This window comes from Miniopterus natalensis, chromosome 6 (assembly GCF_054644295.1).
Source record: "Miniopterus natalensis isolate mMinNat1 chromosome 6, mMinNat1.hap1, whole genome shotgun sequence".
NCBI classification, from domain to species: Eukaryota; Metazoa; Chordata; class Mammalia; order Chiroptera; family Miniopteridae; genus Miniopterus; species Miniopterus natalensis.
The window spans coordinates 34449132-34463150 of NC_142086.1; the positions used below are offsets into that span (position 1 = coordinate 34449132).

The following is a 14019-nucleotide window of genomic DNA, read 5'->3' on the forward strand; positions in this document are numbered from 1 at the left end:
TTGATGTTTCTCTCTCTCTCTCCCCCTCTCCCTACCTCTCTCTGAAATCAATAAAGATATATTTAAATGTAAAAAATATATATATATATATGTGGCTACAAAGCCCAGAAGCCATAAACAGAAGAAAATTAAAACAAAAATTTTTTAAATCCTATGTGGCCAAAACCACCATAAAACTTTTTTAAATGAAAAATTATAAGAAAATATTTGTAATACATATAATATAAAAAAGATAATTTCCCTAATAAATCAGGAAGAAAATACCACCCAACAGAACATGAGCAAAGGCTAAATTTCAAATAAGCTTTAAACATTTTATCTATTTGATCAGCAAGATTAGAAAGATTGGTAATTCACTGGGTAGGTAAAGGTGTGAGGAAACAGACACTCACACACTGATGTGGGAGCGTACGGGAATAAAATTGTTATGGCGTGTTAATAAGCAATATTTATTAATAATAAAACATACATACCTTTTGACCTAGCAATTCATCTTCTGAGAGTTAACAGATATAATTGCACCTATATGAAATGAACATACTTAGAAGGATATTCACTGTTTGTGTGCACGTAAATCCAAAAGAATGGGTAAAATGTAAATAGCCATTGACAAGAGAATAGGTAAATAACTTGTGGTATGTCCATGGGACGGAGTAATGAGGAGCAGCTAAAGATGAGAGAGCTCTACATGTACGGATCCTGGTAGGAATGACCTTGCAGGGGTAGGAAGTGAAAAAGCAACATCTTTTGGCTGCTATTCCATCGTATTTGTATCTATATAATGATTTATATGGTTTTATATGCATTGATTGTACCTGAATGGACTCACGAGTACCTGGTAACAGCACACGGCGTGAGAAGAGTAAGTCGCTAAAGACAAGCAGGGGGTCAAGACTTTGCACCATATTCCTCTTCACAAGTTCTGAATTTTATACCTTGTGCATGTACATAAACTTAAAAGTATACAATTCCACAAATAAATATTAAACGTTTATTGTTTTTGTCCAAAGTTACCAACATTTTTAAACAAACACACACAAAAATAGGTCATCAAAGAAAATGTAAAAACACAATTCTTACATATGTGTAATGTGTGTTCACATTATACTGAGATTTGTTACTTTGCAATAACTCAGTAAGAAAATTATCCTAACTACTATAGCTCAAAGTTTTGTGAGGATTTGTGTTTCCTGCTTTCTGAGTATTGGCTGTAGAGCAGAAAGGGCGTAATGTGTGTCTTTTTCAACCCAAGTTTCAGGAGGAGGTGATTCTGTCGTCCTGTAAATACTGATTTTGAAAACCACTGGTTTCCAGTTTTTACAGTCTTTTAGGTAAAAACAAAATTTAAGCCTAAATGACCTTTCCATCTTTCTTTCTTAGTTGCTCAGGTGGGAATTACAGAACTCACAGAATCGTTTCTGAAAGAACAGGAAGAGTTAGGGAACAGGACTCAGAAACCTGTAAATTGCAGATCACTCCATTTCCAAAGCACACGACTGTCTCAGTGTTAAACAGGAGGAACTTCACAATAACAAGCACAATTATTATTCTGAAAATAATCTTCCTTTTTCTCACTGGCATTTTAAAAAAGGGAATGTCTTCTCTGACTTCTAGTTTTGAGAAGTGCTTTCACTGTTCTCTTAAGGGAGACTACGTCTTGTATCTGTAGTTCCTTTACTTAGTGTTCCCCAAAAGATTATCTTCTTTAAGCAGAGCTTCTAAATAACTGTCAATCTGCTCCAGGTCTCCTGCTGGACCTCCCTGCAAAAGAAGAGAACCAGTGATGGCCAGGAAAGAAGCTACAGGGAGGGTGGCCTCGGAGCAGTCTTCTCCACGATTCACACACCATCACAACCCACCCTGCATCTGAATAGTGCTTTTAACCTTTCAAAATGTTTTCACATGTAATCTCATTTTATGCTCGCAGGGGTTAGAAAGTTGGATCCTTTTTTCTTCTTTAGTGGAGGTTAATTTAACTCTTTTTTTTTCCCCCTTCTACTTAATTACTTGCCATATTCCTGAAGCCCCTCCTCTGCCCCATCTCCTTTCCCAGTTATAGGTTCCCATCTCCCATTTTAAAAATTCATGAATCTTCAGCCTCGCAGACAAAACAGATGAGTGGAAAATTCTGACTTCTCTGTTTCCTCTGCAGCATCTTTTCCCACGCACTGGGCTTGCTGCCTGCATCTGCTCCCTTTTTCTCTCTTTCCCCCCAGATCTCTGAGTTAATTTCATGCTCTCCTTCCCTGGGCTTCTTGATCGGTGAACAGATGGACAAATGCTCCTTCTTTACTGACCTAAATCTCACTCCTCTCTGGCCCAACCATGGGATCAGCCCACTCTCTGACTGAGCAGATGGAAAAGAGAATTTTTAGGAAGGACCTTTCAGAAACAATCCCAGTTTTATTATTGTTCTCAACAAGTGTCTGGCTCCACCACCCTAGTTTCTCCATCCCTATCTGGTTCCAATAAATGTGCTTTTCTGCTTTGCTCCCTCTGCCCTAGATTTGCTCAGTCCTCTCACAAGGCTGAATGTGTTATGTCCCAGCTGTGTGACTGGGACCCTGTTCCTGAAGACAGGTTTCCACAGTATCACCTAAGTTTCCAAATATTCACTGAGCCCAAGGAACACCGTGCGCGACCCTTGCCGACACGGACCTTTCCTGGCCTGTTCGGTCTAGTCTAACACTCTGCCTACCACTCTGCCTGGCAGGCGAGGCTTCCTCCTAGGACTGCAGGTGGGTTCCCAGCTTCTTCATGTGCCTGCACGTCTGCTTTGGGTCTACCTCACCTCAGCCTCTGCTCTAGGCCACTGCAATTGCCCTGGAAATCAGAGGCAGTAAAAACAGAAATTTTAAGTGGGGGGTGAGAATAATTATATTTGGGCAGGAGCCCTTTGCGTACCTCTCCAATGACACTAGGGAAAGCATTTCACGTCCTGCGAGCTAAAGCCCTTACCCCCTATGTAACTTTGTGAATAAACCAAGTTAAATTAGTGTTATTACCCTGACTGTTTGGGGGCGAGCCTAGGGATTTGGCATAGAAGGACAAGCAAATTAGTATTCTTTCATTTTTTTTTCTAGCCAAATATAGATGTGCTATTCTGAGAACCAACAATTTATATTAACTTTCCTGATAAAGAGTGATATTCCATTTCTATGATACAGGATTTCTTTGGTCTCTCTAGTTTTACTTGTTAGTGAAACAACTATTACTACTGAAACTTTACCATATGCCAGACTTTGTATTAGACCTTTTGCACATAAAAATACATCCCACCCTTTACAGCCACAAGAACCAAAAGGAACTCCACTCACATCCCACCCTAACAGGAATAAGTAAACTTGAATAATAAGGTCATTTAGTATTGCTGATAGAAGCACAAATGTAGTTACCATTCTGTGAAAAAAGCATTAATTGTCCTTTTATATTTTAATAATGAAACATTTTAATTGTTGCCTAGACCACCCAAGGAGGGAGGGTGTCTTCTCTTCTGGCTATATATTTCAACTAAGCAAAAACACTTTCCGCATTTTTAGTCTTTAAAATTATTATTATTATTATTTTTTTTAATGTATCTTTATTGATTTCACAGAGAGAGGAAGAGAGAGGGAGAGAGAGATAGAAACATCAATGATAGTCATTGATCAGCTGCCTCCTGCACGCCCCCTGCTGGGGATCGAGCCCACAACCTGGGCATGTGCCCTGACCGGGAATCAAACTGTGATCTCCTGGATCATAGGTCAATGCTCAACCACTGAGCCACACCGGCTGGGCATTTTCTGTGTTTTTAGTTTGCATTCAATGTAAGAGAAATCCCAGAGAAACAAAAACAGGTATATTTTTTTGAAGGAGGGATGGACCGTCAGCTTGAATGTTCCCAGCCAGGACTGAAACCCAGGCAGTCTGGCTTCAAAGTCCGTGTCTCCCCACAAACCCCTTCAGGGCAAGACAAACCTCCACTCCTCCCCCAGTCAGGGCTGTCTGTAGGAGACTCAGCCCCAGCCCTCTCACCTGGCCTGGCCCAGGAAGGCCCTGTCTCTGTTCCAGGTCAGGGCTTATTCTGAGGAAAATGCTACCTGCTTCCTAGCTCACTGTTGATTTCTAGCATTTATGGAAGGACTTTTCAATCTTGGCTACATATATTTTAAATTTTGATGTATTTAACCTAACACCTCTGTGTTATCGTAGAAGGTAAACCTTTCCTCGCTAGCTCAATCAGAGCAGCCCAATTCTTTATGCATTAAAATATACAAACAAGATGGACAATAACCCATATTTTACAAGTGTTTCCTGACCTCTCTTATCTATCCGCTAAGATTAGAAGAGCCTATTTTTATTTACATCTTAGAATAAAAATAAATGAACATAGTTTTCTGTCTGAAAAAATTTAGAAAAAGTTTCCTACTGAAAACATGCTACTGAGGAGACCTGAGGAAAATCAAACTACAACAAAAGCATAAGCCAAGGTTCTGATTTTGTTAAGAGAGAGAATAGACCTTTAAAAAACATTCTAGTATACACTTCAAAGTTCACTTATTTATGGTTTCAATATCCTTATAGGGAAGGTAAGGGCTAGGTTAATGACTTGTCCAAGGTCAACGAATGGATGACGCTGTTAGGAGAGGAAGCTAGCTGAGTGCTCTTTCCACGAAGCGTAGTTCTAGTGCTCAAATAAAGTCTCATCACTTACCAGCTGAAGTTTCTGCAACAACGCTGCCAGTTTTACACGGAGATTATTCAGCTTATCCTCAGTAACTTTTCTTTTCTGTTCACATTGCACCAGAGACAGTTCATTAATCACTCCCCTTCTGTTAGCATCATAGATGATAGACTGTGTTTTTCTCTTCAGTTTCTTTTCATATTGGGCCATGTACACATTCTGGATCTGGGAATGTTTGCAAAAACAGCTTTAGTATGTTTTTAAATTATACTTTCTCCCCTAATATCAGAAAGCAATTTCCTATTTCAATGAGTCACATTTATACCAAGTGTCAACTCCATATGTATATACCATGAGTGGTCCCATGTTCCGTAAACTTAAGGCACTTAGTCTGACAGAAGAAGAGAGAAAGGAAGAAAGATGTGCAACGGCCCAGGGACTATAACAGAAGGATGAGAGGCGCACAGAGCACCCCGTGCTTTGCACTGAAGGAGGGATGCAGTCACAGTTGAATTTGTTCTCCCACCAGTGATACCGGTTACTCAAGGCACCAAGGGGCTGCAACCCTCTCTCCACAGAACCAGGAGCTCACAATAACAGGAGGGCCAGCCACTCAGGGCTTTCGTGGCAGACGATGTCATGTCACTTATGACTCAAGTCTGTAACATCTAAAAAGCACAGAAGCTACAATGAGAAGAGTTCCTGTTCTGTCCCTGTCTCTGGGTTCCTTTTCCCGTTGTAAAGCCTACAGTCATATACTTATAAAACACATGACCCTTGCTAATTCAAGAGGCTTGGTTGTTTTCCAAGAGCTCATGTTGTGCTCGAGGCACTCGAAGAATAGAAATAGGTCATGTAGAGGCCAAATGCTTCCATTTCAAAATGACATTAATTTCTTGTATCAACATTTTGAGAGGGCCAGGGGATATTCTGAAAAAAAGAGATACACAGCAAATCCTGTTTTGATAATCATTTGAATGTTTCTGTAATGAAATTTCTTTGCTCCAATATGACTGGGTTGCCAGGAAAACTGTAAGGTAGCTTTATTTGTCTTCTGGGTCCAGCCTTCCCCCTGCCCCTCCTGTACCACACTCACTCATATGTGCTGGCCTCTCCCAGACACTGTCCACATGGTCCCCTTTGCACTCACTAACCTCATCCTGAATTTCTCCTTTCTATAAAATCTTTTAAACAAGCAAAGACCCTTAAGTATATTAAGTTCTGTTTAATAGGCATTCATTAAGTATTTCTGAATTCAAGGCACTGAATTTAACTATAGGTGATACAAAGATATGTAAGGTTAGTCTTCAAGCAGCTTCTAGTCTACAGGGTGAGATAACACAAGTAATGCAAATATTAAATCTTTTTTTTTAAACTAAGTTCATTTTTTTAAAAAAAATGTATATATATTTTTTTATTTCAGAGAGAGGAAGGGAGAGGGAGAGAGATAGAAACATCAGTGATAGAGTCGTCACTAATCTGCTGCCTCCTGCAGGCCCCGACTGGGGATCGAGCACACAGCCCAGGCATGTGCCCTGACTGGGAATCAAACTGTGATCTCCTGGATCCTAGGTCGATGCTCAACAGCTGAGCCACGCCTGGCCGGGAGCAAATATTAAATCTTATGGGAGAAAGTGCAATTGTGCCCCCAAGTAAGACACAGACATTATTAGTGTTGAGAGAAAGGTGTGGATTCTCCATTAAATTAAGAGCATTAAAATCCTTACTTAAAGTAACTTGCCTTAGATTTATGTCGGTAGCTTATCCCTCAATTATGCTTTTCATGTGCTGTTAACTGGGGGGAGTATTTGGGACCAAAATGCCACTCCATAATGGCAAACATGGCCCTACACACACACACACACACACACACACACACACAGTAGTCTGTTAAAGGTGAGAGGCTTGCTTGTGAGGTTTGCAGATTGCCATATAAGTTCTAGATTTTCAGAGTCTGAACACACACACACACACACACACACAAACACACACACACACTAGTCTGTTAAAGGTGAGAGGCTTGCTTGTGAGGTTTGCAGATTGCCATATAAGTAAGTTCTAGATTTTCAGAGTCAGAAACTTCCTGGAAACTTGTGTGAGGCAGCAGGAATTTTTACCTTATTTCCTGAGTTCTAGGTCTTGTTTTTCCAGGATTACACCAAGCTCATTCTTGCCTCAGGCCCTTCACGCCTGTTTTTTTCTCTGTTTGACAAGTTTGACCCCAGATTTAGACAAGGCTGCCTCTTTGCCTCGGGTCTGTACTGAAACACGGCTCAGGTATTCTGTGCTCACCTAAACAGCTCCCTTTCCCAGCACACACACACCATCACTGTCTGTCCTGGCCCTGCACAGTTATTTTATGGCACCTCACAGTATATGTTTATTTATTTATGTGTTTAGTATCTATCATTAGGTGACACTGCAGTATGTTTTATTTATGTGTTTATCTCTTTCTCTAGAATGTAACCTCAATGTAAAAAGAAAATTGGATTTGTTCGCCTCTGTATTTCCAATGCCTGCCACACAGTGAGCCCTAAATAGTGGGGAGTTAGGAGAGCAGATGTGTTGCACTCACAGTAAGGGGATTTCAGACATTCAGGCCAATCTTGCCTTGAAACCCAGGCCACATTCTGAGATCGTGGCAGGGAATCTACTTTTGAACATGTTCCATTCAACCTACATGAAGTTGATGACTTATGACTAAGGCAACAACGCTTCCTCCAGGAAGCTTCACAGTTGCTTCCCATGGAAGCTTCAGTCAAACCCAGGAGTGACATTCCCATGGTCTGAGGTGGAGTAGGGTTGAATAATTCAACTCAGCTGGAACAAGGTCAAGGTCAGATAGTTAATGTCACCAGCCATTTATACTTCTTAGTTTTCAGAACTCCAGGATTTTACAACTTTTGCCATCCTGGACAATCACCACAAAAACACTTTTAAATAAAAGCAACAATAATAAAACAAACCAAAACAAATAAAACTGAAAAGAAATACAAAATATGAAAAACAACATTATTTAGATAAACAGCAGGACTGTTCATCAGCACCTGAATGGGTCTAAAGGGCATTATGCTGAGTGAATGAAGCCACTCACAGAGCTGCACACGCTGTGTGATTCTAGTTCTACAAGACTCCTAAAGTGAGAGAATTACAGAGGTGTAGAACGGGTTGGCAGCTGCCAGGAGTCAGGCACATTTGTGCATGGAAGGCAGGACATAAGGAAGATCTTTGTGGTAATGGGAGTTTTGTATCCTGGTTTTAGTGGCAAGTCTGCACATATGATAAAATGAGACATATTTTACCAATTTCGGTTTCCTGCTTTGACAGTGTACTATAATTATATAACTATGTAGGATGTAAACATTGGGTGAAGAGTACATGGGACCTCTACTATTTTGTAAATTTCTGTGTATCTATAACTCCTTTAAAATGAAGAGTTCTGAAGACAACACTGTTAATGTGATATGACGTTAAGAATGTTTATACAGCACTTTACATTCAAAGTCATATTTAGTCTCTCAGAGGTTACTGTCTTGTAACCAGCAAACTATATTTCCTTCGAATACTGCCAGCCTGTTTCCTGATTTATTCTTCTGCCTTTCTCAGGCTGACATCTCTAGGAAGTTCCCATAAAAGGTAGCAATTTTGACAACTTATAAAGCTCGATATAAAAGGACTTCTCATTGTATTAACATTTTAGTTAAGGTGAGCAGAGAACTGTAACGAGATGAGAGGCTTAGTTCTGCTGGATAAACTTCCTCTTGTAGAGGAATCTGTGGCAGATCAAAAGTAGAATTCTTCCCAAACTACATTAATTCAGAACAGAATTAGGATTGAGAGAGAGGATATTTAACTGAGATTTAATTTCCTGCCTTGAATTTAAAAGGTCAGAGCTCTGGAGTTCCAGAATCTTAACAAGTGTGCATAAAGTAAAACAGTCCTACAAGATCTACAGGTTTCATCCCTTACTCATAGGGATATGCATGTGTTTATGTGAGCAGCCTCTATAGTAGAAACAATCAACGTTCATGCAACATGCAAATAGTAAGATACAGGTGCACTCAAAGCTACTAATTGAATACCATCAGGATAGAGTTTGGTGAGAGAAGGTTGTCAACTTTAAAGATTCTATAATCTAGTTGAGGAAAAAATAGCATACCAGAAACTACTACATTACATGGCAGAAAATTTAATTAATGCTACAATCAAGTTGTATGGTGCTCTGAGAGCACAGAAAGTCAAAGATTAATTTCCCTGGGAGAGACTGAGCAAGGCTTGATGTAGAAGACAGCGTTGGCCAGGTTCTACATGGGGTGGGCAGGATTTCAAGAGGCCAACTGTGGACTGGGAGAGCAGATAAGTGTATTCTGGGGAACGGCACGGGGAAAAGTTCAGAGGCAGGCTAGTCTAGCAGGCTGGAACAATTTCAATTTGGATGGACCAGATGGCCTGTGAGAGGAAAAAATAAAGGATGGTGGTTGGCTGAGGTTGTGCAGGACAGCCAATGCTGCCATGACTCGCTGACTGCTCTAATAGTGGTCATGAAAACCACTAGTGTGGTCAGGGCTAGGTGACCAAAGGAGTCTGTGAGTTATCAAGGGTCCTCCTGTGCTTGGATGTGGCTCTCTTCATTAAAAATACACACCTCAAGGCAAGTTGCATGGATTTGTCCCCTATAGATATTTCAAGAAATGATTTGAATAGATTTTATAATGACCACCTAAAGCTAACAATCATTAATAAAATCCTGAAGACCAAGCAGTTTCACATTAGGGAAGACATGACTCCAACTGTTCTGTGTTTTGCTTGCGACATCTGAGTTTCAGCTGAACTCATGGTTTCCTGACTATTTTGCTTTGGTTCTTTGAATCCCACTTGCCCTGAACATTAAGGGGATTCCATTCATCATCTTTGCTAGTACAGTTCACCTTGAATAAACACTTCTCTTATTCAGTCTGGCCTCTAAGACCCAACAACTTGGCTCCATTACTGAAAGTGTAGATACTAAAACATTATCATTGGTGTTGACAGACATGAAGGACATATATAAGCTTGGATAACCTGAGATGCATGGCTATCTAATCCTTAGCAAAGTCCTGACGTTTACAGTGTGACTATTTAAATGAGAGTCCCCTAACCAGCAGATGAAGATCTGTGGGAAGATCAGGAGCCTTACTGGTAATTCTTCACGCTGGCTGCCACAGACACACAGTTGGGATGGGACACTGCCTACCACATACACACACCCCTCCAACATTTCACTGGCAGCATCTCCCTTACATACATCTCACCATGTAATGTCAAAGTGTCTAGTAAGTAAACAACAATTATTTTACACTGGGCTGAGGAGATGTAGTATACCTGTGGCAAGCAGTGCGTGCAAATTCTATCACAAGGCTGAAATACTACTACCTGGGTAAGAATAAGATGGAAGAAAGTGGTAGAGTAAAAAGAGCTTTGAGGTGGGACAACTCTGGGTTCCAAACCTAAATCTGTTCCTTGCATTGTGACATTGGAATACTGTCTTTCTGACTGTCCATTTCCTCATAGTAAAATGGGGATAGTGGTACTCACCTCCCAAAGTTGTGAGAGTTGAATGAGGTGACAGACATAAAAGGCCTAGTTCAGTGTCTGGCTGTAGTAGCTCTTGATCATCACAGTTTTATAATCACTGATAATAACAATATTAATGCTAAAACAGGCTCAAAAATATATCGAAATAAAACTTTAGTCTTTTATTGTATTCTAGTTTGGAAATGTTCACAAGTAGATTTTCAACCTAAAAATGTTCAATTACTGCTTTTTCAAGAAGAACATTATTCAGAAAATAAACTCACTTCAGTTGAACAATGATGAGACACTAAGACCTACAACACACCTTCATTTGTGCCTATCACAGTCCACTAGGCACTCAGTCGGAAACATCAGAGGCAAATATATCAACCAGGGTGTTAAATTTAGGCACACTCTAAAATTCAAATACAGCCTTTCTAAGAAGAAATCTGGTTTAGGTTCTAATTTTCAGTTCAGGTTTGCCTAGTTATATGTCTTAGGGAACTTACTTCACAATTCCGTTTCATTTATAAAAACCAGAATGTTCAAATATACTCTATTTCTTACTAAAAAAAGATGAGGCAATGCCTTTGCACGACTCCAGGGGGCACCATTCACCTCCTAGTCTTTATAGATTTACATGTTGTTATGATAGTTTTCCAGAAGATGGCTGTAAGCAGTTTAAAAAAAAAACAACAAAATTTAACAGTAAATTTGAAGATCTAATTGGCTTTATTAAGCAATTCATTAATTAGGCAGCAGCCCATTTAGTAACAAGAAGGGCTCTCTGAGGGGTTGTACAAAATGGAAGGCTTTTATAGAAAGAAGGGTGGGGCAAGGGAGCTATTAACAAAAGAAAAGAATGGATTAATTTTAGACCAGGGCATCTTTTGAGGGGGAGTGAACAAGGGTTTTTATCATGTAGATTGCCTCTTCTTTCTATGGGGATGGCCCACAGGACAGTTTACCTCATTGGTGTTGACTAGAAAATTCCAGATTGGTTGGTAAAGAATATATTTCTAGGGAGAAGTTAAGACAGCAATTAGGTCAGGTATTAAATCTAGGCTTGGTATCATGGGCTTTAACACAAGTGATGCTATTTTGAGCCTGTGGTTTTCTCTTTAATAGCGTATGCTCATGGAAGAAGATGCTAGTATATGTGCTATTGATGGAACTGGTGTCCCTGTCTGAGCAAACACAAGTGTCAATGAAGAGTTAACATCTCAGCATTGATCCTCGTGTCATGAAAAGTTCTAGACTATTGTGGCTTCTGTGAGGAATCTGGGAACCTCTGGCTCTCCTGGCTCCAACACTAACTCCGTGTCGGCGTGGGGTTCACAGTGTGGGGATTAGTGTTGGAGTTCACATCCTGGAGTCTCAGTTCCCTTGAGTGTGAATTACAGGAGTTGAGGGCACATGATTTTTTTGAGATATTTCTCTAATACAACTGAAAGACTCTATGGACTCTCCCTCTCCTCCTTCCAGGAAATCTTTAAGAATCAGACGCATAGTATTATTTGAAGACTGTAGAAAAACAAAAACATTTACCCAGAGAGAGAGAGAGAGAGAGATGTAATGAAATACATCAAAATAGTAATAGCAGTGATCTCGGAATGGTTTGGGACTCCGGATGATTTTTTGTTGTTAATCTTTACCCGAAGATATTTTTTCCATTGATTTTTAGAGAGGATGGAAGGGAGGGAGGGGAGAGAGGAAGAGAAACATCGATGTGAGAGAGACACATCCATCCATGGTTGCCTCCTGCAGGGCCCCTGACCAGGGCTGGGAATGGAACCCGAGACCCTTTGGTGTGTGGGCTGACACTCTAACAGCTGAGCCACACGGGCCAGGGCTATGGATGATTTTTTTTAATTTCTTTTACTTTTTTATTAGCATTTAATTATTTTTATAACTACTTTTATAATGAAAAAAATCATAAACTTAAAAAACTGTTGATAGGATACTAAACAAACAACAGCAACAACAAAAAAACAAGGACATATGAACTTGTCCAGAACACAGCAGGTTCTCAAATAAGGTAGTTTCACTCAACACTGTTTCATTATAACATTGAAGAGATGCCTCAGGAACTTAACTCTTGTTTACATCAACAGCCTATGGTAATTGGTTTCATTATATAGCGTTTCACTTAAAAGTCAAGAACCTAGCGACCATGTTAAGAGAGGACTTAACTGTAATTAAAACTTTAATCTACGAACAATTTCTGGTTCAACCCAGTGTCTCGGGAATTCAGTGAGTCTATTTTTTTAAAGACTCAGAATGTCATGTTTCTAGTACGAATAACGGTCCTACTCCAAGTGTTTCATGAGCTTTATGCTGTGGAAACATTTGTGTTTTAAAATTCTAAAGGATGTCGCTTTGTGACATCTGATATGCTACACATTAATCTAAGTCTTGATAAGTGAAGGCAAATTTGATTTCCTTCCAAACAGAACATGTGGAAATGTATATTATTTCTCCTTTGGAATACAGGATCACTTAGAATATAAATGACTACATTGAAAGGAAGCTTACCTGTTGGAAACACATTTTCAGCTTTCTGTTTGTCTGCTCTGGGCATTGCTCCAGCTGTTTTCGTAAATTGTAATAAAACAGGATATTAACTTTTAGAGAATCAGCTGTCTACAACAGTTACAACATGCAATATCTAGTATAAAAGAAGCATCAAAGCCTAGAACTGGCCAATGCCGATACAGTGGGTCTTTTAAGCCTGGGCCTAATTAAATTAATTCACTAAGGTGCACCTCGCCTCATTCCAAAAAATGATTAAGGCAGTCCACGTAATTAATACAGTATGGTTAAAAAAACCATATCAGTATGGTTAAAAAAACCAAAGAACAAAATCAAGGTGAAGGAAAAGTCAATGATAAACAATAAATATTCAAAGCGATGTCAAGAAGGTAGTGGAGTCCTAATTTCTTGGATGGGGCACTACAGAAATAGACCGGGGGGGGGGGGAAGGGGGTCAGTGGCATATAGGGTGGGATTTGAAGCCAGAGACTAGTTGAGGTCACCTAGAAGCACCTTTCAATAGACAGAAGGTGGTATTTCAGGAGCGAATCCTCAGATATGCCAACATAAAACCAAATAGAGAAGGAGCTGCTGGCAAACACAGGAGGGAGGCAAGAACGTGAGAAGAGTGCTGTTATGGAAGCTACAGGAAGAAGATGCTTGGAGCAGGAGAAAGTGGTCGACCAGACTGAAGGCCTCTGAGAGGCCAGGTAAGGGGCTGCCTACTGCATCTGTCCACACAGTGGTCACGGTGGCCTCACGGGACAGTCGCAGTGAAGCCATGGAGTCAGAGGCCCGACGGGAGACGGTGAGGTGGGAGTACAGAGTGAAGAAACAGAAACGATGGCTGTAGATTAGACAGCTAAGGACTTCACCCAGGATCAGACTGAAGCACACGGCACTTTGGCCAAATTAATGATTTGGCGCTCTTTTCACTGCCAGCCTTTCCATGTGTATCCATCCTTCCCACAAGCCACACTGAGCATGAGGGTGGGAGGAGCCCCCCCCCCCCCCCCAGCATGCAGGCCCTTCTCCAGGCCTGGGAGCAGCTTTGCGCCACAGGCCTGCGGCGACTTGGCAGCATGGGGACATCCACTGTCCACCCCGGGCAGCTGATCAAAGTTTCCCGTCCCTTCACATGTGGTACTGCCCCTGAGAATAGATTTGATAAGCACAGTTGCCTCCATCTTTCCGTGTGACGTCTCAGTGATTCCAGTAAGGCCAGTGCTCTGAGCTGACACGAGGGCTGACCCACCCAATCCTCACCTCAG

The 14019-nt window shown here is 40.7% G+C and overlaps 1 protein-coding gene across 1 annotated transcript in view; it reads right to left on the minus strand.

The window, feature by feature from the left end:
• Nucleotides 1-977: 977 nt before the first annotated feature.
• MORC1 (MORC family CW-type zinc finger 1) overlaps nt 978-14019 on the minus strand; it is a 135456-nt gene continuing 122414 nt past the window's right edge. Inside the window, 4 exon segments of the mRNA XM_087817862.1 lie at nt 978-1689; nt 1691-1761; nt 4694-4888; nt 12752-12805. Of these exon segments, the coding sequence (XP_087673988.1) occupies nt 1641-1689; nt 1691-1761; nt 4694-4888; nt 12752-12805 (369 nt within the window). The 3' untranslated portion in view covers nt 978-1640.